The sequence below is a fragment of a genome (genome assembly GCF_019968985.1).
Source record: "MAG: Porospora cf. gigantea B chromosome Unknown PgB_NODE_219_length_28198_cov_169.457_2001-28198, whole genome shotgun sequence".
Classification (NCBI taxonomy): domain Eukaryota; phylum Apicomplexa; class Conoidasida; order Eugregarinorida; family Porosporidae; genus Porospora; species Porospora cf. gigantea B.
In genome coordinates, this window is record NW_027178804.1 from 1 (window position 1) to 26,198 (window position 26,198).

Genomic DNA, 26,198 nt, shown 5'->3' on the forward strand with positions numbered 1-26,198 from the left:
TTTGGCGGCGCCCCTCTCACAAGAGCCTCCTGCCTATTGCCCCCCCCAACCCCTAGGCCCTCCCCCATCCCCCCTGGACATTCGTTCATCTCCCTTTGGCCAGCATATTCGAAGCACTCAACCAGTTGGAGTTGACAGAGAGTCCCAGTATCACCAGCTTGTGCAGCAGTGTGAAGCGCAGCAGCAGCAGCTGCAAACCCTGCTTCAAATGATTCGACCTTAAGACTGCTTGCCTTGATACTCAGCCTTGAGGTAGTATACGGCACGGCGGCCCTCTCCGCCTCTTTTCAGGTCCGCGATGCCCTCCAGCGCTGTCTTTATTGCACTCTGTGACGCGCCGGTCAAACGAGTTAGGTCCTTCAGAGACCACCCTGCGTCTGCACGCTCGTCTTCCTCGAAAATGTTGAACAGCGATCGCCTCAGCTCGTCTGGTTGCACGGCGCCGTCGCCGCGAGCGCGCTTCTTCGTGGTGGGCATCGGCTCGCCGTCGGCGTCGAAGTACTTGAACAGTCGGGATTGGGCCAGTCCCCCTGCCTCTTCACGCAGACTGCTCTCCAGAGTGCTCCTGCTAGCATCCTTCTTCAGCACCTGCACCAAACTTGATGCTTTCCGGGGATCACACGACATCTTCACGTAGCCACGCACTTCATGGCTGAGCGCGAACTGAACCTCACTGACTTCCTCCACTGGTCGCACGGATTCGGAGAGCAAGACTAGGCCGTCTCGCACCTGCTCCTTCCCACGCAACGCACCAAGCGCCTTGAGATTGATCAGGTCCTTCGCTGCGGGATTTATTATCTTCTGGGTCAGTGCCATGGAAGTAGGCGACACCGTCAGACAATTGTGACCGTTGATGTCCTCGATCGCGCCAAGAACGCTGCCTGCAGGAGCCAAGTGCCAGAAGTCAGCCACTTTTTTAGGCACTTGAAGTACGGTTACGGGTGTAGAGCCGTCGACAACGACTTTCGATTGTGTTACCTCTTCCGACATGCGAAAAAATCGGGTGTTTGACGATCTTTAACACTGTGACGCTAGAACGTGAAACCTCAACCATTGCACTCATGTGACGCTCGTTGTGGGATATTCAGCTCAACTCACAGCTCATTGTCCCCTCTCGATCATTTTATTGCAGATGTATTTATTGAGAAATACGCAGCTGCCCGACGCCCACCACCATTGACACACCACATTTTTTCCGCCTCAGGTGCATTTTAGGACTGCCTTTCGGAAATCATGCACGCCATATCTCCTCGACCGGGATTTCCGGATTTTTTTTGCCTAATTCTGCTAGCGATGGGCAAACGACATAAGAAATGGTGTGATATTTGCCGCGACGAGGCCGTGGACCTTGCATGTAAGTCTGCCGTTCATCTCTCGCAGTCACAGTTTTTCAGGTTCCGGCGAGGCATGTACGAAATCCTTTCACATTTCCTGTCTGAGGAACGTGGGGATTTGGGAGAGCGACGACGACGACGAGCGATACTTGTGCCCTGGGTGTAAACAAGACGAAGAGAATGATGAGTTCTGTTACAAGTGCCAGCGCGATGATATCGATGACACACTTCTGCTGTGTGATGGGTGCCCACGCTCTGTGCACCTCAGCTGTCTCAAAATGATAGACACCCCGGAGGGGGACAGCTGGTATTGCCCAGTGTGTGACCCCGACGCTTTCAAACCCAAGCCAAACCGTGGTCAAGTGCAGTCGAGAACTTTCGGCAAGACCAAATTGGGAAATGTGACCATCTGCTACGTTTGCCAAAAGGGAGGCCGCCTGCTGGGGTGTGACCTTTGCGACCAGTCCTTCCATCCCAAGTGCATTGACCCGGAATTTGTCAACATTGGCACCGCCGACGACCAGTGGGGATGTCCCATTTGCCAAGGGGAGGACCCTCTGAAGAATATGTTACACAAACGTCTCTCGAAACAGGAGCGACGGCAAATATCGACCAAGAGGCAGGGCATCATCACAAAAGAGCGGCGGAAATGTCAGGCGGGCTGGAGCCGCTTTCTATGGAGACACAGACGACTCCTAGTCCCGTTTGTTGAATCTGGTGTGCTCACACGTATCAAGAAGGCGGCGGTCAAGGCGGGTTCGGAGCGGTCATCAGACGACCCCAACGAGTTCGCCTCCATTTTCAAGGGAATCGAGAGGCAGGCGCGTGCTGAGGGGTTTACACTGTTGAAGGAAAACCTTAGTCTTCGCGGTTATCAGAAGAAAGGTGTGGTGTGGTTGCTGCAGGCCTACGCGGAGAAGTCTGGCGCGATACTAGCTGACGAGATGGGCCTTGGGAAAACTATGCAGACACTTGCTTTTCTGGGCGCTTTGAGGGCTAGACGCGTCTTGGGACCTCACCTAGTGATTGTGCCGCTCTCCACGGTGGGCAACTGGCTGCAGGAGATACGCAAATTCACCCCCTACTTCACTGTGACCAAGATTTGCGGGTCCAAGGCTGAAAGGGAGCACTCGATGAACGACCCCGTCGCTAAGGACGGCTGCTACGACATCACGGTTACCACGTATGAGACCTGCGTCACAGAGGAGTGGTTTTTTGCGGACAACATAAAGTGGAGCTGCCTGATCTTGGATGAGGCCCACAAGATCAAAAACCAAACCTCGCGAGTTCGACATTCTCTCGACCGCGTTTCAGCCAACATGCGTGTACTGCTAACCGGTACTCCACTGCAGAATAATGTCCGTGAGCTGTTCACATTACTGAACTTTCTCTTCCCGACGGTCCTTCGCGACTCAGAAAGCTTTGAAGCCGCGTTCCAGACGACGGTCTTCACGTCCGCCAACGACATCCAGGACACGGAGATGGACGAGCAGAGAGTGGAAGCCATCTCGAGCCTGTTGCAGAAGATGATGCTACGGCGCACCAAGGACCTCGTGGTGTCGCTGCCCAAGAAGATCGAGCATCAGGTGTGGCTACCTATGAACGCCTGTACAGCGACATGGTATGACCTGTTGCTTTTCATATCCACAGAGGACCTCGACAACTTGAACGTGCGCAAGTTGCTTGGGACGGTGATCAAGATGCGCATCTGCTGCTCCCACCCTAGAGGAATGGTCGCCTTCCACCATCAGGAGGAGAAGCTACAGAAACTGATGGAGCAAGTGGACAACGAAACCATGAAAGCTCTCGTTAGTGAAAACGTGGAGAAACTCAAGATGGCCGAAGGTTGGGACCACGTCAATATGAGCAGTAAGCTCATCTTTCTGGACCGTCTTCTCTGCCAGCTGCACCGCGAGAACTGTCGTTTCGTCCCTACCTATGTTGAGTCCTATGAACGCAACAGGGAGGATGCGTTGAGAAAGAAGAACCGTGAGGCTGCGGACGCCTTCAACGCGGAGCAGAAACGTAAGATCATGGAAGGCGTGCCGGTAGATTTGGACGAAGATCCTGTCCGTATCGGTAGTTTAAAGGAGATTGACGCGGAGGAGAGCTGGCTTCAGGAAGAGTACGACGACCTCAACTTCGAGGATTACATGCTCACTGTTACAAATTTGCCTCCCCCAAAGGTCATTGACGAGGTGGTACCCGATTCTGATGTGAGCTCACCAGTGGATCCTGCGGAATTTGGCATGGACGACACCCCGCCTGCCAGACGCCGAACACGAATCATAGAGGAATCTGAGGACTCCCCAGTTCCGCGGACAAAACGGGCTGATGTTTCCGAAAACTCGTCAGAAAAGATGCCGCTGGTCACGCCATGCACGGAGGACCTCACGCCCAGGACGCCTGCACGCTTCAAGGCGGGCGGGGCGGGTCGCAAGCCCAAGGTACAAGGGCCAAAGCGGCTGATGCACCGAGTTCTCGTATTCTCCCAGTTTCGACTGGTACTAGACGAACTGCAGCGGTATTGCGAATGGCGCGGCTGGACCTACATGCGCCTGGACGGCACCACCAACCGGATGATTCGAGAGCTCGACATCAGAGAATTCAACTCCTCAGAGTCTACGCACCTCGTGTATCTAATTGGCACCCGGTCAGGCGGAGTAGGCATCAACCTCGTGACGGCCAACCACGTTGTCCTGTACGACGAGGACTGGAATCCGTTCGTGGACCTGCAAGCTGTTGATAGGGCGCACAGGATAGGCCAGAACCGGCACGTACACATCTGGAAGCTTGCGACAGAATGGAGCGTAGAGGAACGCATGGCCTTCCGTCGAGAGCAGAAGTTAAAGATGGACAAGCTGCTCATCCAGGTCAACAAGGAAGACGCCGAGGCCGTCTTCGACGAGCCCAACGACTCCGACGACAAAATGAGTGCGGAGGAAATCCGAAAACTCTTGAATCACGGGCGAGGCCCCGTGCAGTATCTAATCAGGAGGCTGGTGTACGAGGGGTTGGTCAGTGACCAGCCCTTCTACCCAAAACTCAACGTGCCCGACGCCGAGCTACCTAGGCAACCCTACCCTCTGCAGCTTAAGTTCTGGTCGCTTCGTGACTTCGTGAACCACAAACGTATGGAGATCCCGGATGGCGTGGCGATTGTGGAACCCGAAGAAGAGGCCAGCGAAGACGAAGGGGAAGCTCAGGACGATGAAGCTTATGTATCAGTCAAAGAAGCGCAGGATGAAGAGGAAGCCAGATCCGCCACTGGGACTCCGCCTCAGACTCCAGATCGCGACCTTCCCGAGAGCTCCGGCCTCGACAGCAACGCGCTGTCGCTCTCCAACTTGTCCGATGGCGCGGCCTTCCCGTCGTTGCAAGTCCGACGCACCCAACGGGTGCGTCGGCAGCCCAAGCAACTGTACAATCCACTAGCTTGGCAAACAGCGGCCGCCAGGGAGAAAAAGGTGCTCGTGCACGAAACACGTTGCTTCCTCTGCAATGAGAAGGAGCCAAGACCGGCCAGCCGCTCCGAATCGGACTCCGAGAGCGACGAGCCTCACGAGGACGCGTTCATCAAGTGTTCCACGTGCCCGAAGGTGTATCACCGCAGCAGCTGTTTAGGCCTCACGGAGCCCCCTAAGCGATCTTGGATGTGTCCGTGGCATGAGTGTTGTCTCTGCTTCCGAAGAATAAGCCAAGCCGGAGGCTTGCTGATCCACTGTTCCGAATGCCCTACGAGCTTCTGCAACGACTGCTTCCCGCCAGAATACACCCGATTCAGGCCCTCGTCACTTTTTTATGACGAACTCTGTAAACGCGGCTTCAAGGTGACACCTGACAAGTGGATTACCTTTCTGTGTTCAAAATGCAAAGCTTTGAAAGAGCAGGACAGACGACGCAAGCTGGACAAAGAAGCATTGGAAGAAGAGTTGGGAGCGCAGCGAGACAAGCAGAAGCTTCTAAAGGAGATGCAGCAACAGAAGAAGGCTCAAGAAGCTCTCATTCGCCAAGCTGAAATTGATGCCAAGATGGAGAAGAAACGACAAAAAACTCTGGAACAGGAGAGGAAAAAGGAAGTTGAAGAACAGAAGCGGAAAATCGACGACGAGGAGAAAAGCCTCGAAGAGGACCTCCGGAACGCTTATCAAGCACTGTTTCCCACCGCGTTCCTCGAGCTGATGCAGACCCTCAAAGAAAAACACGAGGTCGAAGTGCAGACACACAACGCTGCCAATTCTGACACCAAGAAAGCTCGAAAGGTAAACCATATGGCGTTCAAAGCGCCTAAGGACGCCTTCCGTCTCTGCGACAACTGTCACATGCCGCTTCACGATTCGGCTGCGTGTCCTTTTCCTGCGGAAACTATTCGCGTTCCCGTGACTTCGCAAGTCGCCTTCATCGACGTCGTCGACGGTACACCTCGTATCCCGCCAGGGGTAGCTGTGGATCCCACTGCCAGAGTCTCCCACAGGGCCTTTTGCTCCAAGTGCGGGCAGCCCAGCCGAGCCCACTCTCGGAGGCATTGTGCCCGCCTGTCAGTGATGGAGGTCAACGCCTACCAGGAGCGACACAGAATTATGCGCGATGTCATCAAAGACTTGCAAATGTGTGAGCCGTTGAAAGCGTCAGTCGAGTCCCCTGACATGCGAGAACTTGACAGCATGCGACGCGCTTTAACCAAGGACGCCGAGAACGTCGTAAAGAACGCGCTGACTCGTCACGGACTGAAGATGGTGGTGCAGGAGCCGGAATCACGGGCACGAAAGCGACAGATCCCTGTAAACAGCAAACCGCCACCCAAACGATTAAAGGACGCTGGTGGAATCAGCGCCAGCCGACCGCCATTGCCGACCCAGCAAAGAACGTTGGATACGTTTTCTGACGCCAAACACCTCCCTACGCCCTCCAGGCCCTTGCCAAAAGTTCCGCCCGAGGCCAATCAAGCACGGCTCGCCAACGAAATTCTGAACCAGCCTGGTGGTGTACAATCGATAACAGAGCTTGTGACGGAACAGGCCCGGAAGGGAGAGTTAGACTTGTGTGTGCAGCTACTGGCCAATCTCGGTAGCAGCCCCCGACTGCAGTCCCAATTGTGGCTGAAGGTTCTGGAGATCGAGCAGTGCGATCCGTTGTGACCTTGACAGTGACTAAAACGACGATATCGATGCTGACATGCCTCCTTCTGCAGTGAGTACGCGGGCGACAGCACACAGTCTAGCAGGGGCTGTGTGTTTTAGTGACCTCAACACGTGCACTCTACCTCATACGCGCCTAGCTGGAAAGGTCATTGCGTCTCATTCCACGTCACAACTGATGGAATGCGCCACGTTTTGCTCAGAAATACTCGGATGTGAAGTGGGGGTATTTGGAAACCACGAATGCGTTGGACTTCGGTCTGTGGATAACTCTGAAGAAGTCCCCGGCTTTTTCAGCGTGTTCGTAACGAAGTGCCCCAGCTGCACTGGCACGACTACGCACTCTACAGACACGCTCACAGCGCCTGTTGCCCCCACGGACATGCCATCAGATGACGCCGTAGCAGGTCTGGTCAGCGCCAGCAGTGTCGTCGTGTTGCTGGGTCTCAGCCTTAGCGCTGTGTACTTTCAAAAAGTTGCCAAGAAAAAGGCCAAGGCTCAGGATGGACTTAAACAGCACACACAAGAAAGTCTTGAGCTGGACGCGGAAGCCCAGGAAGACTACGAAAACGGTTTCCACTCATAAATTTTCTACGTAACTGGCTGCCTTCTCGGCCACGCTGCAGAGAGTCTGCTGCACGACGTCCGGTTCGGCGTTGGGGTTCTCGTCCCGGTGAAGACCCACGTTTCTTGCCACTGTGTTCAATGTCGTAGTGAACTTCTTCAAGACAAACCAGGCCTCAGACGCAGGCAACGAGTTGTCGTAGATCATTTCCTTGAGGTTGGGCTTGTCGGCAGTCACGAATTTGTAGAAGTAGGAGTTTAATTGCTGGTCTGCTGCAGGAATCAACGCGAAGAGAGACGTGTCGATGTACACGTGTTCTTTGGTCCAATACAGCAGCTGGTCCTGCGAAGCCATCTCCAGGTCCGTGCAGCCACTGGATGCGACGAGTGGCGAGATTGCCTGCCGGTCGTCATCGCGGACATGGCGACTCTCCAGAAACGCCTCCCACTGCGACCCGGTCGCGGGGGCGTCAGTCCGGCTGAAGCTGATACCCGACAGCGGGAGAACGTAGTTTCGAGTGGCGATGGCGTCGACAGCTCCGATGCAGCGCGCATACCCTCGTGCTACCTCCAGAGTCGTGCGGTTGTACTCGGAAACGGCCTCCTCAACTGCGTCGCATGTGTTCGTAAATACGGGGTCGTACGGCTCGAGAGTAGAATCCTGCAGTGCAAACATGCGTTTCAGCTCCATGGAAGAATAGACGGGCCTGGTGTGGAAGACTCGGCAAACCAGTCCTAGGACAGCCAGGAAATTCTGCCGTTCGATCTCGGGATCCTCATTCGTAGGCCGTACCAAGCCATGAAGCACTCCACGCAATAGCATGGACACAAACACGAAGTTACTCGGCTCCGCGGCTATTAACGCCGTCACGAAAGAGTTGAGCCCGTCGATCATGCCGTCCTCAGCGACGACTCCCATCCGACGAAGGAAATCAATGGTGAACCGCAATGCGACGCGACTCTGGGCCTTTAAGCGGTGCATTTCATCAGGAGTCGGGGCATTTACGGCATTCTTCACGCCGAACAGCGGAGACAGGTAGAACGACTGAATCGACAGGCAGACGTTTTCGTGATCAGCGGCGCATGCGACAGAAGGATGGTTTCGCTGCGTAAATCGGCCCCTAGTCCCTTACGTTCTTCTTGTCCTTAGACAGGAGCAGCTCCTCTTCTGCCATCTCGGATGTGCGCTGCTGCAGCTGCAGCAGCCGGAGCGTTTGGGCACTGGTGACCGGGAACTCTCCTGTGAGAATAGGTAATGGTGCAGACAGCAACCTTCTGATTTTTCGAGGCGGAGTACCCCAAAATAATGTGTGTCCGAAGGAGTCGTATCCTCTTCTGCCAGCTCGACCAGAAGTCTGCCTAAACATGAGAGGTGTCAGGAGAAGCGAATCGCCGAGGTACACTACACTCTTGCAGGGCATGTGCACACCGACAGCCAGGGACGTCGCTGTGATCACTACGCGGATGCAATTGTAGCGGAAGAGGATTTCCACGGCACGACGATAGCCAGGAAGCATGGCTTCGTGGTGCAGTGCTATTCCGCGCTTGATACCCTCGATTAAGATGTCGTCACAGTAGCCGCGCAAGTCGTTCACCATAGTGTCATAGACTTCCGAGTGGATGACCTGCGAGTTCCGGTCAGCAAAGGAGAACAGGGCGTTATGCTCCTCTGAGATGTCCACAGGTGGGGCCACCGGTGCCACCGGAAGGTCCGTGCCAGTCTCCGCTCCGGTTTCTATGCGTTTTCTGCCATCCAGCTTCTGGCTGCGCGAAACGCTAGCCATCTTGAGGGCGGCTTCGTAGTTGAGCAGGGCTTGCTTGTAGTCTTCCTGGTTCTTCTTGTTTGCGGACTTGGTTTTGTGAGCGCGCTCTTCAGTGCCCCAGTAGTGGTCGTACTGACGACTCTGCAGTCCACTCACAACTCCATTGAAGATGCGTCGCATCTCCGATCGATTGAAGTTGAAGATCATGGATGGCAGAAGTTTCAGATTGTCCATGGCGAAGATAAAGTCAATGAAGGAGTCAGGGTGCAGGTACGGTGACTTGGCCGCAGATTCGTCGTCAAGCAAGTCCTTGAGCACAGCAGTCGAGAGTATCTCGGGTTCGGCCTGCTTCGTCGCCGCAGTCGGCATCCCAAGGTCGAGCGTCTTGACTCCGTCGTCCGCCTCGTCATCCAACTCACCGCATCGTTTGGCGTCCCAGTCGGGAACGCGCTCCTGCTGCGCGCAGCCAACCCGCAGCAAAGTGTCAATCAGCCGGTTGAAGTCGTCGTGAGTGAGCACTCTCTTGGTCACCATTTCGGCGATGCAATCCATCAAGCGCTGCACGAAACCTCGATACTCACGCTTAGTTATGCAGTACGTTTGCGAGAAATACCTGTTGGGTTCCATACTCTCACGACACTCCACAGCTAGCGGATGATCCTTATCTGTGAGGACCGCTTCCAGTGCGTGGAAAAGTGCTAACCCGTCCTTGGGAGGTACGTAGAAGTTCGCAAGGACGTCTTGGTGAAGCACCTGGTTGTAGTGCAACAGCCCAAAGGGATTCACCCTGTAAAGGTCGCTGACTCCTCCTCGAGAGTCGTACATCAGCATTTCAAGATCAGCAAACCGCTCATTGTGGGTGATAAGATGAACCTTGCCGTCCTTGAAATGCTTGATGTCAGCCAACCAGCGATGGAAGGTGACAGGGTTACCGATCGTAGCAGACAACGCTAGGAAAGGACAGGGGATGCACTGGAGCAGAGTCTCCCACTTCTGACCCTGAGACTGGTCCCCATCACTGACACCCAACTCCTGGGAAATGGAGTGGATTTCATCAAAGACGACATACTTCAGGCGCTTCACCAGCTCTCGATAAATAACGGAGGTAACGAACATCTCGAAAACGTCTGGCTGCGTTACGAGGATCTGGCACTTGGTTGGGTTTTGCGCGGCCTCCGCGAGAAGCGTGCCAGATAGACACATCCTGACGGTCTTCGGGTACTGCTTGTTGCGGAACCGCCCGTAAACCTCGGCATAAACCTGACGAACCAGGAACTTCGAAGGCGCCACAAAGACTACCAGGCACGAGTCATCGAGACGTAGAGCTTGGTCCATGGCGTAGTACGAAATGAAGGTCTTGCCGCTGGCCGTTGGTGCCACGACGACCACGCTTTCCTGCCGATCAACGATGTCAAGCAGCTCCCTCTGCCATGCGTCGGGTCGGAAGCAAACACGGACGTCGTTTGTCGATCCTAGAGTACGATCCATCGTGGGACCCATAAACTGCAGCTGGAATGTAGCCTCACTCCCTGTGGAGATACGGAAATCCGCAAGTGGAATGTCATCGGGGTCTTCGTAGCAGCTGTCGACATATGCCGTAAGCTGGCGAGTTTTGGGCGGAGCGATCGCACTCAACACGGCAGCGTCGCTGGTCTCTTTCGCGCGTTCGAGGACTCGAGACTTCCATCTGGCATACACAGCTTGAGACGAGTGGTAGAACCCAACTCCGAATTGCAGCCGCTGGATCAGTTTGATGTCATCACCGGTGAGTAGATCCAGGTAACACCTAACGAAGTCGCAGGAGAACTTGTACAGCACCTCCACGCATTTTCGCACCTTCTCGATGTCCTTGTCGGCGCTGAACATTCTGGACCTGTAACTTGTGATCTTCTTGTACGAGTCTTCCAGTATGCGGCGGAGCAGAGTGTACTGCGAGGAGGGCAACAGCAAGATCCTCGAGACAGCGGGAAAGTCCATGCAGGAGTCCATGATGCGGTCCTTCCCTGCGCACATCACTAGGATGGCCAGGCAAAACTTGTCGGGGTTCGGGCCGTGTACCTTTAGCATGCCCTTCCACCGCTTCTCAAGTGTTTTGAGACGTTCGTCGTCTTTGATACCAATTTCCTTCTTGTTCGCCTCCTGGTTTGCTTGAATGATTAGGTCCTTCTTGGACAGCTTCGCGCCCTTCTTGGGCTTGGCTTTTACGTCGTGTCGCTTGGGCTTGGTCTCCTCCGCGACAGCATTCCATACGTGCTGCCGCCCTTCAACCACCACGATTGGATGGTGTAAACCTTTGTTACCCAACGACTGCACCGTCAACTCTACGGTGTTGGCCGCGCGAGCCTCTTTGCGCTCACGTCGTTTACGCATCGCCGCCTCCGCAGTGCCCTTGAAGCGGGCGATGAAGGCTTTGTCGGCCTCACGCTCGTTCTCATCAAGGGTCTTCATAAGGTCATGGGCGAGATCGACCCCCAATGCCCGATCCCACGCGTCGTGGGCAGAGAAGAAGGCATCGTTGGTTGTCGAGTCGTCACTGACGATTTGCGTTTCTGCGTGGGGAACCTTTCAGCAACTCACTTGGCATCTGCTCCTTTACGTTGAGGCAGCTCATGAACTGATTTTGCATAGGTAGCAGCTCGGTGTCCTCCAACGGGGTCATGTCGGGTAGAGCAGGAAGCACCGTGGATCCCAAGCAAGCAAAGTCTACGTCAAAGAGATCAGAGCCTCCGATCTGCTTCCAAGATGACTCCAGTGCTTTTCGGCTAGGCTCATCGATGCACAGCGCGCTCGTGTCCCCTGACGCCAATACCTGATATGTCACCAAACTGAACAAGTTGTAGTCGAAAAAGTCGACAACACTTTCTGGAACAAAGGCGCAATCTCGCGTAAGAAAGCTCGACAGGACGCCTGAAGCCATAGCGAAGAGGAAGTTAAGGGCGTCGGAAAGTGACATCGAGTCGTCTGCCGCCATGAGATGTAGAGCAGCGCATCCCTTCATGGCACGCCGATCAAGCGAGAGGGTGGATTGGAAGTGGATAGTGATGAACACGAGCTTCAGGACTACGATCACGAACACATCACTGGTTTCACACCCGTCGATGCCCTGCAGAAGGCTGTGCAGGCAGGCGACACGGATGTCGCTGGAGACAGGGTGGGACGAGGCTTCATCGTTGTCCTCCTCTTCCAGGCTTTCGTTGATCATCTCCTTCGCCCGAGGATCCACAGATGCCGCTAACGTCGACAGCGACATGTCCGGCAGCAGCGTGGGGCACAGATACTTACGTCCGACCCGCTTGGTCAGGCCCAGTAGGGAGACCACCACTGATGCGCGCAGAGTCGCATGCACGCATGAGAGAAGCAGGAAGCGTAGTTCGTGGCGCTCCTGCTCGTCCGTCAGGTGGCTAAGACACGTGGTGCCGTCGTCTATCAGAAGCGCATTTGGATTCGCGGTGGAAAGGAGCTGTGTGTAGTCTGGATCATACCACGACGACATTTGAATGCAGTCGATGTTCGAGTTGCGACAGTGCAGAATGAATGCCTGACGCGCGAACCAGAAGACGTGCTGTTCGGTGGCGTCGTATAGAGGCTTGAGTCCGTCGAAAAAAAGAAGGCTGAAGTGTCCTCCGCAATTGGAAAGGTCCAGAAGATACCTCTCCACCGCGTAGAAAAACCGGAGGAATTGCGGCTTCTCACTCATATTGCCCAACGCGTCATCCAAGAGGAACTTCAGCAGCAGCGTATCACCGTTGATGTAGAACAGCGAATCACCACCGATTTCATGAATCAGGTCGTTTTCGGTGGGATGCGCCTCTGAGTACCACCAGTGCAGCAGCCACTCAGGTTCTGCCGGGAGCCGCTGCGGGAAGGCGGCCATGTGGTCGCGCATATCCAACACGCTCTCCTCCGCGTCGTGCTCGTGCACGGAAAGCATGGGGGCCACGGAGACTGCTTCAGTCGTCGCCAGAGTGCTCTCGGCCATCGAAAATGAAGATTACCGCTGTCGTTATAGGTAAACGTTATCCACTAAGCACATCACAGGTAAACGTTATCCACCAAGCACACACACGAGGCGGTTGCCTCCCGGGGGTCCCGTTCACTCGCAACCTCTGCAAATAGCACCAGCCCGCCCTGGTCCATGAGATTGGCGCAGGTGTCACCAGGGGCCAGGGCGCTCATGAACTTCAGCGCTGAGAGCAGTCTGCGGGTCTGGAAGGTGCTCTCTGCGGAGGGAGAACTTGTTTGAGACAGTTCTTCAGTCTCTCCTAAGTCGTAACGCAGACTCCAACCGTCGGTATTACTCTTACAGCTTACAAATGTCTTTTGGTCTTTTCGGGTGACCTCAAGGTCCAGATATTCAAAATCTGTCATGTTTGGAAGCGGAACTCACGAGCCTGGTTCTTTTGCAAGCCATGAAGGAGCTGGTCCGTGCATGGAAAGAAAAAAGATCCTTGTTTCTGGGGGTTCAGCAGCGCGGTTCCCTCAGGTAACACTCGAACGTTTTCAGTCGTTAACGAAGATACAGAGTCCTCCCCACAAGTGGTCCAGGACTCCAGCTGCACGGCGGGCTTGCCATGCCTCTTGGTCAGGCGGATGGCGCCACCGACGCATCCTGGTTGACAGAAGCAGTTCCAGAGGGTGTCCAATTTCTGTGGGGAAGCACTCAATCACTCACCATCTGGAAGACTACAGGTCCTCCCTGTCGAATCACATCACCGTGGAACAGCGCAGGCTGCGTTGTGATTCACGTCGCCCTCACTGTCCGCAGCACGACCCAAGCCCGCACAAAAGACTGTGACAGTGCCTCGTCCCGGCCAATGCGGAGGACAGTCTTCTCTGGACAGCACTGGACTATCACTGCCACGTCTGTATGTCCTCCGGCACACTTCTTGAAGGCGGTTATAATCTCTGCGTAAGTCGCTGCAGCGAATCTGACTCCTCCATGTGCCGAAGAGAACAATATCCACACAGAATTTCATTTGAATGTTTTCACTGTATATACAATCAATCATTCCTGCCACATGTCAAAGTGGTCTGTCAACAAAGGAACAGTACATTCAGGAACCACAAAAGCCCTGACATACCCACTTGAGACACTACAATCGGCAGAACGGTCTACACGGACCAAAGATGAGACGGAGTGAAAACGCCAGGGGTGTCGGGGCGGCCATCGTACCTGCACTGCGCCCATTGGGTCGGTCGCTTGAACTTGCCCAGTCCGCCGAGCTGCAGAATGGCGCTGAGGATCCCTTGGATGCCGTTACCGGCAATGATGCCAGACATGACAACGAAGTTTAGATGGTTATGGGTGTCTCGGCTGACGTGCCTCCATGTGTAGTGGAAGAGAAGAGCGCCGATACTCATCATGACGCCGTAGTGGATGCCGGTCATCATGGCCAAGCCCCAAACAGTCCACATCGGGAACCACTTGGCGATGTGAGCCTTGTCAGGGGTTCGTAGCCAGACGTGCTTCACGATAGTGCAGATACTGGACACCACAACGAAGGCGACACAGAACCATTGGGAGTTATCCGGTAGGTTGTGAATGCCTTCCGACATCACCAGAGCCACAGCATACCACGCCGATACTGCCGGAGCGGCGAAGTCCTCATTAGGGAACGAGTCGTACGCGGAACTAAACAAGTAGTAAGCCCCCACGGACGCGAAAATGCCGAAGAATGCGCCCACTATTTGCGCAAGAACCTGGTCTCTGATAGACGCACCAAGGATAAGTCCACTCTTCAAGTCGTGCATCATATCCCCAGCCTGTGAAGCACCCGATCCAGCAATATTTCCGGCCATGAGGTTGACGACGGGCTGCCCAGGATTAATGCCTCCGAACACGAACTGAGCGATCTTACCCACACCACCAACTGGGTTGATGTCGCACATTCCAGAGGCAGAAGTGCCAATGATCGCGAAGACGAAACCGATAAGAACGGCCAACAACGCTGACCACCACGGCATATCGAACCAGAAGGATGAAACGAAAATGGTAAACACTGAGAAGATTACCCCGAACGAAGTGCTCATCCACAACGGCACTCGACTTCCGTCCGGCGCAGTATCGATATACTCACCCGTGACAGGGTCATAGGGAATGCCCACATCGTCGATGGGGTACTTCTGAAGCAGATGAACTGCCTTTGAAGGGAAGCCTAGCGGGATCTTACCACTGAGGCTGGCTGGACTCTCCAACACATCCTCAGGTTCGACAACCTCCTTCTTCTTGCAAAGGGTTCGTATGACGTCAATGAACATCAGAACGGCTCCAGTGACTTGCTCTCCAACAAGACAACCTACTCCTGACCAGAGCAACCAGAACGTCAAAGAGTACTCACGATCCTCAGGATTTATCTTGTCCATGCCTCCGTAGCCAGACCAAGTATCGACCCACTTGTTCTTCCACGCGATAGAATTGAGAAAGCAGAAGCCCACAACACCACCGATGAAGTAGTTAAAAGCCACGCGAGGCCCAGAAAGTGATCCTACGGCCATGAAGGCGTAGTCGGCTGTAAGTTTAAAACCGTATGCGCTGCCTAGTGGCCAGCCTACAATACAGGAGATCTCGATGGCATTGATGTCAGGGAAGAACCAGATCGCCAGCTTGAGGATACAGACGAAGACACCGATATACACCAGCAGCTTAGTCTTCCACAGAGGCTGCGCGTACAAAGGCCGCTCATCAGGACCGTCGTCCTTCTTTACAGTGTGGAGAGATTTGATCATCACTCCCGTAGCCGTTCCCGAGGGGAACGGCAACCGTTCCTTTAGGACCATGTAGTCACGGACGGGAATGGCGTACACAACGCCATAGAAGGCAGATGCCGACACCCACAACAGCAGCGCCCAGAATCCTATAGAAAACTTCTCGCAGACCTCGGTGCCTGTGTAGGTTGGCTGACAGAAGGGGTCTGACATGTCTGCTGGGAACTTGCTCATAGCTGGTACGGCCGAGACCAGTCCAGAAGAGAGGCCACCAGCTGCAGAGCCCGCAGTCTGCACCAGATTATTTTCAAGGGTTCCGAATCCCTTGAATCGCAGTGTCTTCATGATTAGGAAACCTAGGAGGGCTGTGAAGATGGACGATCCGAACGACCAGCCTATAAGTAAACCAAAGTATACATTGGAAGCTGCGAGAATTGAGCCGGCAACTCCACCGACAATACACGCACGGAAAGTAAACTTATCCGTGCCCTCCTCAACGTAGTACATGTCATCATCATCCGGACCATCTATAATTGACTTGCCAATGATGTAGGACCCGCCAAAGCCGTCAGTGGCTGGGCCATGGAGCTCTAACTCGGAGAAAGAGGTCGGTGAGTCGGACGCTTCCGATGATGTGGTATAGCTTGCCTCTATTTCCTCAGAGGCGGTAGCATGTGTGTCGCTCATTTTTTGAATTATCGCAGCAATTTTCACGTTTGATGTGGGGTTATATTGGCTTTGACGGTTTTACATGAACCGATGACTACAATGTTGGGTTCTTTATGACGTCAAATTGCGGAATCCGTAGAATCCCATTGAGACTGAGCAGATCTGGAGGCAAGCCGAGTGATGGTCGAGTGATCGAGGAAATGCTTCCCCGTGTCAAGTCGAACAAGCGGCAAGCCTCCAGCCACGGCTCGTTATCTAGCAGCCGGCCCAGGGAGCCGCCTGTTGATGTAGTCGGGCCGGTCAGGACACGTTTGGCAGGCGGGTCTTCAAGGAACGGTTTAAAGAAGTTTTCGGCAGGCTTGTCAAAGATATACCCCGGTCCAGGCTGAAACTGGGGCTTAGTTGCTGCATCTTCCTTCGTCCGCGGGGAGTCCGTTAGTGCAATGCTGATGCCACGCCGTGTACTGCGGTTCCATGACTGCTTGACCTCAAGCTCACTGGCATCTAGATGCCTCACGGATCTGGTGGGGTGGTCGGGGGGGGAAACCGTGATGCGGTCGACAACCATTGTGCTCTGGGCACGCGGAGGGGGGCGTGGCACTCGATCGATTCTCACAGCGTCCTCGCTGAAAACGCTGTCGCTATTAAGCAGAGAATCCATTGGCGTGAGGCGGGGAGTCAGTTCTTTGGTTCGGATTTTAACCTTCACACTTCGAATGGGAAGCGCCTTGGGGTCGACGGGAGGCCTTACCGCGCGCTGCATTTCCAAATCTGACGATTTGTGAGTCACAGACACGTGAACACCACCCAATACCCAATGCTCTGCAGGAATAGAGCACCAACAAGAACTCTTGTCTCGAAGACAATGTCCTGCCAGAACCTGTCGTCGTCAACCAACACCTGTTTCGATTCGAATGCCGAGTGTGTTTTGGGAGCCAACTTCTCCGGCGGAACTGTCTCGTAGGTATCCCTGTGCAGCAGACGACACACGTGCCGACCGAGTGACTCAGACCACCACTTATGCATGTCGCAAGTGTTCCAGAATTCTGGCGGGATGAGTTCTTCCTTTTTCGGACACGGCAGACCCTGGTAAGACAACTCACAAGCTAGGCAACTCCATGGCCAGCACTGCCCTCCTAAAAGTGCGTCGCAGCTGTCGAACTGTCCCTTCGCTTCTTCATACAACCGGAACATGCGTTCGACGTTGGCGATGTATTCAGGGGGCAGATAACTTAGCCGCTTATCGATAATCACGGCTCTGGCAATGACTGACAATACGAAGGAGATCACTTTCATGATGCACACTGCACACACAAAGAGGCTAGGTTCTTGGGTTGAACTTACTTAAAAAGGGAACACTGGAACGACGCCGGCGAGCAGGTGTAGTTGGTGGCTTGGGTGGCATATCGAAGGACACCAGACGGTTCCTATAGTTCGTAGAAGGTCGAGTTGTGTCCGTAGACAGCCGTCCACTGCTGGACTCACGACTTCCCTTGCGCGGCTGTCGGAGAAGACGGTCGCTGCTGAACCCGCTGGAGCATCGTGACCGTGACTGGCTGGCGTGACTAGGTCGACGTCGAGTGCTGCTGGACTGGCTTGACTTTCGTCTGGAGGGCACGCCTAGCTGCAGCATCCTACGCGAACGAGCTTCCTCTTGTGGCAGTGGAATGTCGAGCATGGCCACGGTAACAGTGTCATGGAGGCTTTTCACTGCCGCACCCACAGCCCGGTACACTTTGTGAAGCCAGAGAGCGGGCGAGAAGGGGACCTCGCCGTCCATGAATCCGAACATGGCGTCTTCGAGGTGGTTTAGAGTCTTAAGCGAAGCCGCACAGGGGTACAGGTGCGCCTGGTAGAGCTTCATTGTAAATTTCCGGCTTCCGCACAACTCCGAATAGAGCCGAAGTGACTGATGCTGCTCGTGGAGCATTTCTAGGTATGGTAGGGACCGTAAAAATGATCGTTCGCTGAATGTAAAACTAATACCATGGCCTACTGAGTGACGTGTTCCCCCAACACGCACAGAGCGAAAATTTGATCGGGGTCCAGCTCTGGGAGGATGCGGTCGCATTGTCGCACGCACCGAAACAATCGCCGAAACAGCTCTGCTATGGAAATGGAGTACCGTTCGGTGAAGCGTACAAAATTTTCCGCCCAGCTGTCGACATGGTAGAGCTCATTCAGTCCTGCGTCGGTTACATGCCTGTGCTCCACAATTCGAGCCCGCAGGCTCGTCAGAGCCGTCTCCAGATCCCAACACATTCCCACAGCTTCAACCTCGCGAAGGAGGCAAATGAGTTGCTTGAACTCCGCATCCACCTTGTGCCGTCGGAACCTGTTGACGTCTTGAATTTCGACGACAGCCTCCTCAACATGCGAAGCATAAATGTCGCACTCCGAGAACATTCCACGCATTACTTGCGCAATTAGATCTCGCTCACCCTGAAGTCGGGTGCATAGCTTGTACATGGAGTGCAGAGTCTGGCAGCAGAGGAGGACACGGCTGTCATGTCCAGCGAAACTGACACTCCGAGTCGAGCGGCCTGCCGCAACCGGTTGCCGGTACGAGGTACTGGCCGTGCCTTGCTCCAGAAGGTCCAGGGTGGAGTCTCGAGCTACAGGGCTGATGCTGATAACATTGTGGCTGAGGTTGTCGGAACTGATTGGCGACCCCGACGTCTCCATACTGTCGTGAGGCTCATGACAGTTGGGACGTCTACGAATGTCAAACGCCCGTGTCGAGTTATCTTGGAGTTGGCGGCTGCAGTATGATACCTTACTCATGCTGTCTTGAGCACTCCGCTGACTGAACTTCATGCTGTCTTGAGCGCTCCGCTGACTGAGCTTGATGCTGCTTTCACTTTGATGAGCGTGTTTCGTGCCGTTTTGGAATGGAGTCGTCGTAGACGTGGCGGTCTTCTCCAGCATGTTCGCTTTCTTAGAAGGCGTAGCATTGAGACAGCTCGCAGCTCGCTCCGTGGCGTCGGACCTCTTTCGCCGAGAAATGGGACCGCCTCGGATAGCTTCCTGCTCGCGATCCTTTCTCCACGCAATGTCGCTGACTTTCGGCGGTTTGACCAGAATCATGTTGAAGAACGAACCGTCCGTCAGAATCCGACCGCTAAATTCTTTGGCGGCGAAGGCCCACACCAGCGAAAGGGCCTGTTTGGATAACCCTGGGTGGAAGTCCTGGAAGATGCCGAGAAACTCGCCTTCGTGAATCGAAGGTCCACCATCCCGACAGTAGTAGTCGAAGGCCTCGGTAATGGACTCATATCGGTCAAGAGATTTTGGTGCACTAACCCGCACCATATCTTGAATCCAAATCTGCGTCGCTAGGAACTCCTCTAGCAGTCCGCAACCGCTGCGTAGCAGGTTCTCTACAATAAAAGTATGGAATGCTTTCAAGGTGATGCTGGCACCATCGGATCCTTCCGTGGATATCTGACAGGCCAACCCAAGAAGCCTTGCCGGCTCCGTCTGCGTCTCCAATGTCAACTTCAGGGTTTTTACGACATTGGTGATCCACTCGCTGGTCACCTCAGCGTCCTCGTAATCGGCGAAAGGCGACCCGCGCGGATGGTTGTCCATCATGAGCGAGCAGAAACTCTCCCAGTCTGAAATATGCCGCCGTTCAGCCTTCAGCACAAGGTGGATCTCGCATGCGAAGCGCATGAGAATCGGGACAGCTACATGAACGAGTGTTGGGTGCGCTCCTTCCAGGAGGTACATGTCGGAATGCAATAGTGAGTTCTTCATGGCCGCTTTCGAGTAGTACTGTTTTTGGAAGTCAGAGAATAGCTTTAACAACGCGCTGGAAGAGGGACGCGACTGTCCGTCGGGGCGTAGCATCATGAAGACCAGCGCGTTGAGCATACCAGAGTACCGTGGCGTCAACGGCGGTGGTCTGTGGTTGGTGAGGTAGTCGCGAAACTCGTCTCCAGACCAGGCCCACTGCGGTTCAAAGGCGTTGTCAAGAGTCGCGAGCTCATAGAGCACGCAGCCCAAGGCCCAGACGTCGGCGTTCTTCGTGTAGCCACCGCGACTCACCATCTCCGGGGGCATGTATGCGGGAGATCCTACAGCTGTCTTCACCAGCTCAGTATCTTTCGAGGTCGGCCTGCAGATTCCGAAATCGCCTATCTTCAAATGATTCTCATCGGTCATAAAAATGTTAGCCGGCTTGATGTCGCGATGAATGACATTCAAGTCCTCGTGGATGTATACCAGGCCCTGGAGAATCTGCACAGCAAAATGAACAAGAGTGGCCTCGTCAAGGTGCGCCTCCCTCTTGGAGCGCTCGGAGACGAAGTGCTGCAGGTCACCATGTTCGCAGTACTCCATGACCAAAACCAGCTGATTCTCTTGGGCCTGTTGGTACGTACTCTTGCAGAAGACGATGTTATCGTGCCGCATTTGCGTCAGCAGCAGGGCCTCGTCGTAAGACCTCTGTCTCTCCTCCGGACTTAGATAGTGCATATCCACCACCTTAAAAACCCATATGCTATTGTCTTCCAGACTCTGGACGAGATAAGCTTTGCCGAAGGAGCCTTGGTTCAGAAATTCCACATACTCGAAGCCGTAGAGGGTGAAGTCTAGATCCTTTTTTCGAGGTAGATTTAGCATTGGTAGCATGGCACGTTGACAAAATTCTGTGCTTTTCATTATAGTTCGTACAGGGGTGGGGGTAGTAATATGCTGGATTGTCCTGTGCGTCCGAAGGACATATTCTAGGGGATTTCGCCATTATGAAACTTGTCGGACTCCAGGTTGGATAGAGAACAACGTGTCATTCAGATTCTCCGGCACACAGAGGGCGATGACAAACCCTTTTTTCTAGCTGCCACTCACGATCTCTCTAGGTACGCTCAGACGATTCGGCTAACACAGCTTTGGGTTTACCGTCCGAAATGCCGCAAAGGAAATGTGCTTCTTCATTGCACGGAACGTGGTTCCCAAGCTGCCAGTTCCGTGCCGAGACACAGTCAAACATGAGACCTTCCAGGTTAACGTGCTAAAGTCAGGCGACGGGCTGGTGTTTGTAGCGATCACGGATCTGGAGTATCCGCCTAGAGTGGCGTTTCAGGCGCTAGCGGCCACGCAACGCGACTTCCGTCGCAAAGTCAAAGTCGAGCAATGGGCCGCTGCAACTGGGGATCTAAACAAGACTGACCAACTTAAGTACCACAGTTCCATGACGCGTTGGCGAGAGCAGTATAGCGTGAGCAAATGTCTCTTCGAGAACGCAGGACCCTTCTAAGTTCGACGCAGTCACTCGGACTCAGAAGAAAGTTGACGACACACAGGAGATTATGCAGCGCAACATTGACCAAGTTCTGGGAAACATGGAAAACATTGAGACGCTGCTGGGCAAGTCCGAAGACGTCTCCGCCCAGACCCAAGCCCTATTTAAGTCTTCAAAAAAGATGAAGAAACAATGTTGCGGGATAATGTAACAATGAATCCTAGCGGAATATGCATAGTTCTCACATGCAGTCCCATGTCTGCTGCGAAGAGGCTTGCCGATGACCAAACGGTTGTTTTGAACGTAGATCGTCTGCTTTTGGATGTATTGTGCAGCAGTGATGGGGCTGTTTTGCACCTCAACGAGCTGTTTAGCACTGACGCAGCATCGCTGTTCCAGCTGCAATGTGAACTGGCCCGCAGACGACGACCAGTACAGTTGCTAGTTCCGAGCTATAGGGCTCTTCTGGCAGCCGATCTGAGGCTGTTCGAATTCGTGGTGCGTTTGCCCAAACTGCATCCTGAGTCAAGTGTTACGTTAATCACAGACTCGCTAGATGTGGGCGCTCACCTGGCGCTGCTGCCGACCAGCCCAGTTATTCTAGTTGATGGCCTAGGATCCGTCTTCGAAGAACCCTCCGCTGCGGACTACGAGAACAGTGTCGTCCCCGTCTTGTCAGGGGCTCCGCCTTCGTACGAACTCTTCCGCACCTTCGCCCTCAAGAGTCAGGAGGTATGGCAGCGCGACTTGATGGGTCACTGCATGTCTGCTTGGCGCACTCACTTTCACCATGTGCACGAGCCTAAGGATTGTATGCGCGTTGCCAGGCGCGCTCGGCACGCAGTGAACGTGCACGCCTCGGTAGGACGCGCTGGGGACCGTCCAGTGACGCTCGCCCAGGCGACTATGCTGCTGGCGTCTTACCTGGTCAGCCACTTTCCGCCAAGCAGCGATAAACGGCGTCTCGACGCTCTGGGCCTGACTATGAAGGGCACCAAGCTGCCTAGGGCCCGCAAAAGCTCCCCCTCAAAGCCATTCGACATCGCGAGACTCCTAGCGTTCTACAACGCTATCTGCGAGCTCCATGAGGACCTAGACCCGCAGCAGGACCTGCGCCTCGTGTCCGGCCTCCTCGACCAGGGTTGGTTATTCCTGTCGAGGCGCAAGGGTGCCGCTGACGAGGAGCGCCTTCGGCCGTCGTACACCAGGGGGGTTGGTGGTCCGGCTTGCTGCTGCACCGAAGGTCCCACGGGAACTGCGAGTGAGGTGCCGAGGGACGAATCACAGCGACTATTGGCTGCTGCGGGCTAACTGCCGCGCCATGCAGGCGTAAGCGCGCTCCTGCGACTCGAATCTTGACGAGAACGACCAGGTTGACAACACGAATTACGCTGCACGAAACTGTCGAGCTAGTCAAGGAGCACCACATGGACCAGTGGCTGAGTCTACCGGAACTGCAGGTCTGAGCAACAGTAAATTATTGGTGTTCTTGACATTTTGTGGAACATCTACTTTATCCTTTAGAATGTGTCACTCGTATGAAATGGTGTTGTCTACATCCGTCAGGATGTTCAATGAAATAGTGTCACTCATATTAAGTGGTGTTGTCTACATCCGTCAGGATGTTCAATGAAATAGTGTCACTCATATTAAGTGGTGTTGTCTGTAGACACGTAACGCCACGAGGTTCACTGGAAACGTTGCCAACTTTACAGAGCTTCTGTGGTTCCGTCACCACCCTCTGTTTTTAGGCTTCGGATGCTTTGGTTATGGGAGCTCGGAATTAGTCCAAATTAACGGAACATGGTATCAGCTGGTGATCGTTTCCCCAACTGCTTCGTTACGTTTGATGGATCTCGCACCAATCTGAAAACTTTGCGAAAAGCTGGCCTCTTTTTCGGCGTAACTTCCTGCTTTGACCCAGTGTCTGACGACATCGTCAGGAGTTACGTGGCTGAGTTAGACTCTCTCCGAGCGTTTGTCCACTACGTTTGTTGCGTCGTGGTGGCGGACATCAACACTACTAGTCAATGGGCATCAACACTGCAAGCTCCCAGCGGCCTCAGGTTCCTGGCGGACCCCAATGGGGACCTGTGCAGAGCGATCGGCACATTGAAGTCCTTCGACGTTGAGGGCCTTGGTCTGAAGACACAGGCGTTCAGCTGCATCGTTGATCGCGATTTGGAGATATTGTGGGTGACCTCCGACCCAAAGGAGGTTACTCCTGCTACGGCGCTGACTCATCTCCGAAACCATCCTCACATGAAACGATCGTTCACCCAAACCCATGCGGCTCTCCGAGAGGCCGCCACCCTGGCGAGGCTACGATCTCACTCTCCGTACTCCAAGCTTCGCGAAGGCTGCGCAATTCTGACGAAGGATGGTCGAGTCTTCCAGGGCAGCACTTTCGAGAACTGCGCTTACCCCAACTCCATCTCTGCGGTGAAGGCGGCAGTGATCAGTGCCATATCCGGGGACGCGACGGCCTTCGAGATGGTATGCTTCGCTGGACAATCTGCTGAGGATGTTTCGTTCCCCAGCGGAAGTGACCGCGAGCTGCTTGTGGCGCTCGGCGACGTGCAGATCCTCTGCACTTGCGGGAGGGAGGACGCGTACGAGTTCACCTCCAGCTACAAGCTGCTTCCGCACATGGGCGCCGGCGCTCCGCAGTTCCTGCAACCGCGGGTGTGGCCCGAGTTTGACTACACCGACTACTCGAAGGCGGCCGACGACGACCTGGCCGAGGAGGACGCGGCTCTCTGCGTTCGCGCGATCGAGATGTGCAAAAGCGTCTTCGTGCCAATTTCCCACTTCCCTGTCGGGGCGGCGGTACGGACGGACGTCGGCGTATTCGGTGGGTCCAACGTGGAGCTGCAGCCGTTGGACTTGGGAACCTGCGCTGAGCGCTCCGCTCTGTGCACTGCGGTGGCGAATGGCGCCACTGGGGTGCAGGCGGTCGCGGTGGTCGGGCCTCTGGCGCTTGACGCGGTCTCGCCATGTGGTTCTTGCCGCCAGAACCTCGCCGAGTGGGGCGAATACCCCTTGTTCATGATTACTCTCGATCACCAGGGCAAAACATGGACTGTACATAAGCATACATCTTTGAGTATCCTCCCCTTGGCCTTTACACCCGCCGAACTTGGGGTCTAGTGTTGTGGGATGCGGTGGCCTGGCTACGATGTTAGTGTGCATACAAAAATGTTGGGCCCGAAAGTGTTCATTGATCTTCTACGAAAAAGAGTGACAGCATCAACCAAATCAACAACGTAATGGATGGTGGAGATGTCCCTTAATTACCCCGGTGCAGATTAGGGTCGCCGCAGAAAATATGGTGCAGAAAATATATGGTGCAGAAAATATGATTAAAGACATCGAAGGTATTCGTCGTCGAGGCGTCACTACCTGTCCCAATATCTTCTGCGGTCAGCGTGGGGAAAGGGAGGTGCATACCAGCGCTGCTACTATTGGAATGGCACAGGTGCTGGGTGACTGGGTTAGACATCTCCTCATGTGGGCCACACTAGGTGCTGGGTGACTGGGTTAGACATCTCCTCATGTGGGCCTGACTAGGTGCTGGGTGACTGGGTTAGACATCTCCTCATGTGGGCCTGACTAGTTGCTGGGTGACTGGGTTAGACGTCTCCTCATGTGGGCCTGACTAGGCGCTGGGTGACTCATTGTTGGAAACGTTTATTTTCCATGAAGTCTGCTGCTGCTCCGTCTCGAAGTCTGGAGCTGTTTGTACTCTTCCTTAGTGGTTTTGCAGTGATCGTACTCCCATCATGGGGCTGCCTTCTGTGGTGGAGAACTACTTCGTTCGCAATTCACCCCAAACTGAAGGAATCCAGAGCACACATGTGTTTCTTTGCAGCGTTACTTTATGCCTGCAGCTTTGCTTGGGCCTCTATGTCATATGTTTCGAAGACTAGAGAAGTTGCAAAGAGAGACCCCGCTATCGCTTTCCACAGGGAGATCGAGAAGATAATCGCGAGCCGATCCGAAGGGCTCATGACCCGGACCACAACGGAGCTAGTGACCCCTTTACTAGGATGAATAATGTCATGTGCTGAAATGAATTGAGAGAAATGGTCCAGATGAGACCACAGAATCCCGCCGATTCGAGAAAAAGTTCCAGAGCGCTTATGTACAATAAGCTGTGCTGAGTGCCCCGCTCATCTAGAGACGCTTGAGGATCTTTGATTGCCGCTGTATTCGACTCCTGTGTGCCCTGAGGACTCGGAATTCCTGGATGGCATGTGTGTCGTCTATGAGGACCCCATTGCCTACTGTGCTGACCAAGGCGCTGAACTGATTGATAGATCCGTCTGTGTGAAGGCGGTACAGGAGCCGGTTCGACTTCGTACCACGTTGACTTTGGAATGTCTCGGAAGACAATGCTTCGAGAAGGTCAGAGCCGAGATAGCTCGCAAGAACCTGCTGCCGGAATTCGCCGACTCTGCGAATTCTGTTGATCAGACTGAGGCTGCTCCTGCCTTCGATGGACTGGAGGATATCGACGACGTCGACATAATCACTCAGAGGCAAGACCGTCGCAGGGGGCGCCGATGCGGTGAATGCCCCGCTCATCTAGAGACGCTTGAGGATCTTTGATTGATGCTGTATTTGTTGTACAAACGTAATGCTTGTGTTAATTGCTGTCGCTTTCTCAATGGTAACCTCGTCAATGGCCCAGCCATCATTCATGAGTGTAAAAGTGAGGGACAGAATATTATATCTATCCGATCAATGAAGCTGCTTATCTCCGTGCTGGTTGTGGAGG

At 54.3% G+C, this 26,198-nt stretch overlaps 10 protein-coding genes across 20 annotated transcripts; 4 read left to right on the forward strand and 6 right to left on the reverse strand.

Annotated features, from left to right (window-relative positions):
- Nucleotides 1-219: 219 nt before the first annotated feature.
- KVP17_004921 (uncharacterized protein) lies at nt 220-990 on the reverse strand (the record flags this gene model as incomplete). Its single annotated transcript, XM_068523559.1, has 1 exon — nt 220-990. The coding sequence occupies one exon, from the start codon at nt 988-990 to the stop codon at nt 220-222; it is 771 nt and encodes a 256-aa protein (XP_068376895.1).
- A 303-nt stretch (nt 991-1,293) lies between these two features.
- On the forward strand, nt 1,294-6,472 carry KVP17_004920 (uncharacterized protein; the record flags this gene model as incomplete). 2 transcript variants are annotated; one of them, XM_068523557.1, is made up of 2 exons in its annotated part: nt 1,294-1,354; nt 1,395-6,472. In XM_068523557.1, 2 exons carry the CDS (start codon nt 1,294-1,296, stop codon nt 6,470-6,472), a joined length of 5,139 nt encoding a protein of 1,712 aa, XP_068376893.1. The 2 variants fall into 2 exon arrangements, with proteins under 2 accessions (XP_068376893.1, XP_068376894.1); XM_068523558.1 differs by lacking the exon at nt 1,294-1,354 and having other exon boundaries at nt 1,613-6,472.
- A 580-nt stretch (nt 6,473-7,052) lies between these two features.
- On the reverse strand, nt 7,053-12,778 carry KVP17_004917 (uncharacterized protein; the record flags this gene model as incomplete). Of its 4 annotated transcripts, XM_068523547.1 has the most annotated exons (3): nt 7,053-8,141; nt 8,170-11,348; nt 11,377-12,778. In XM_068523547.1, 3 exons carry the CDS (start codon nt 12,776-12,778, stop codon nt 7,053-7,055), a joined length of 5,670 nt encoding a protein of 1,889 aa, XP_068376883.1. The 4 variants fall into 4 exon arrangements, with proteins under 4 accessions (XP_068376883.1, XP_068376885.1, XP_068376886.1 ...); XM_068523549.1 differs by lacking the exons at nt 8,170-11,348; nt 11,377-12,778 and having other exon boundaries at nt 7,053-8,018; XM_068523550.1 differs by lacking the exons at nt 7,053-8,141; nt 11,377-12,778 and having other exon boundaries at nt 8,158-11,247.
- A 53-nt stretch (nt 12,779-12,831) lies between these two features.
- On the reverse strand, nt 12,832-13,474 carry KVP17_004918 (uncharacterized protein; the record flags this gene model as incomplete). 2 transcript variants are annotated; one of them, XM_068523551.1, is made up of 3 exons in its annotated part: nt 12,832-13,160; nt 13,187-13,445; nt 13,472-13,474. In XM_068523551.1, the coding sequence occupies 3 exons, from the start codon at nt 13,472-13,474 to the stop codon at nt 12,832-12,834; spliced, it is 591 nt and encodes a 196-aa protein (XP_068376887.1). The 2 variants fall into 2 exon arrangements, with proteins under 2 accessions (XP_068376887.1, XP_068376888.1); XM_068523552.1 differs by lacking the exons at nt 13,187-13,445; nt 13,472-13,474 and having other exon boundaries at nt 12,832-13,167.
- Nucleotides 13,475-13,911: 437 nt separating this feature from the next.
- KVP17_004916 (uncharacterized protein) lies at nt 13,912-16,191 on the reverse strand (the record flags this gene model as incomplete). Its single annotated transcript, XM_068523546.1, has 1 exon — nt 13,912-16,191. The coding sequence occupies one exon, from the start codon at nt 16,189-16,191 to the stop codon at nt 13,912-13,914; it is 2,280 nt and encodes a 759-aa protein (XP_068376882.1).
- A 76-nt stretch (nt 16,192-16,267) lies between these two features.
- KVP17_004915 (uncharacterized protein) lies at nt 16,268-16,936 on the reverse strand (the record flags this gene model as incomplete). The annotated part of the gene is made up of 1 exon (XM_068523545.1): nt 16,268-16,936. The coding sequence occupies one exon, from the start codon at nt 16,934-16,936 to the stop codon at nt 16,268-16,270; it is 669 nt and encodes a 222-aa protein (XP_068376881.1).
- Nucleotides 16,937-16,959: 23 nt separating this feature from the next.
- On the reverse strand, nt 16,960-20,808 carry KVP17_004919 (uncharacterized protein; the record flags this gene model as incomplete). Of its 4 annotated transcripts, none has more annotated exons than XM_068523553.1 (2): nt 16,960-17,516; nt 17,542-18,037. In XM_068523553.1, the coding sequence occupies 2 exons, from the start codon at nt 18,035-18,037 to the stop codon at nt 16,960-16,962; spliced, it is 1,053 nt and encodes a 350-aa protein (XP_068376889.1). The 4 variants fall into 4 exon arrangements, with proteins under 4 accessions (XP_068376889.1, XP_068376890.1, XP_068376892.1 ...); XM_068523556.1 differs by adding an exon at nt 18,170-20,808 and having other exon boundaries at nt 17,495-18,140; XM_068523554.1 differs by lacking the exon at nt 17,542-18,037 and having other exon boundaries at nt 16,960-17,469.
- Nucleotides 20,809-20,921: 113 nt separating this feature from the next.
- KVP17_004914 (uncharacterized protein) lies at nt 20,922-22,729 on the forward strand (the record flags this gene model as incomplete). Of its 3 annotated transcripts, XM_068523544.1 has the most annotated exons (5): nt 20,922-20,942; nt 20,971-21,035; nt 21,064-21,394; nt 21,423-21,625; nt 21,670-22,729. In XM_068523544.1, 5 exons carry the CDS (start codon nt 20,922-20,924, stop codon nt 22,727-22,729), a joined length of 1,680 nt encoding a protein of 559 aa, XP_068376880.1. The 3 variants fall into 3 exon arrangements, with proteins under 3 accessions (XP_068376880.1, XP_068376879.1, XP_068376878.1); XM_068523543.1 differs by lacking the exons at nt 20,922-20,942; nt 20,971-21,035; nt 21,670-22,729 and having other exon boundaries at nt 21,098-21,433; XM_068523542.1 differs by lacking the exons at nt 20,922-20,942; nt 20,971-21,035; nt 21,064-21,394; nt 21,423-21,625 and having other exon boundaries at nt 21,632-22,729.
- Nucleotides 22,730-23,221: 492 nt separating this feature from the next.
- KVP17_004923 (uncharacterized protein) lies at nt 23,222-24,568 on the forward strand (the record flags this gene model as incomplete). The annotated part of the gene is made up of 1 exon (XM_068523564.1): nt 23,222-24,568. The coding sequence occupies one exon, from the start codon at nt 23,222-23,224 to the stop codon at nt 24,566-24,568; it is 1,347 nt and encodes a 448-aa protein (XP_068376897.1).
- Nucleotides 24,569-25,672: 1,104 nt separating this feature from the next.
- On the forward strand, nt 25,673-26,029 carry KVP17_004922 (uncharacterized protein; the record flags this gene model as incomplete). The annotated part of the gene is made up of 1 exon (XM_068523560.1): nt 25,673-26,029. One exon carries the CDS (start codon nt 25,673-25,675, stop codon nt 26,027-26,029), a length of 357 nt encoding a protein of 118 aa, XP_068376896.1.
- Nucleotides 26,030-26,198: the final 169 nt, after the last annotated feature.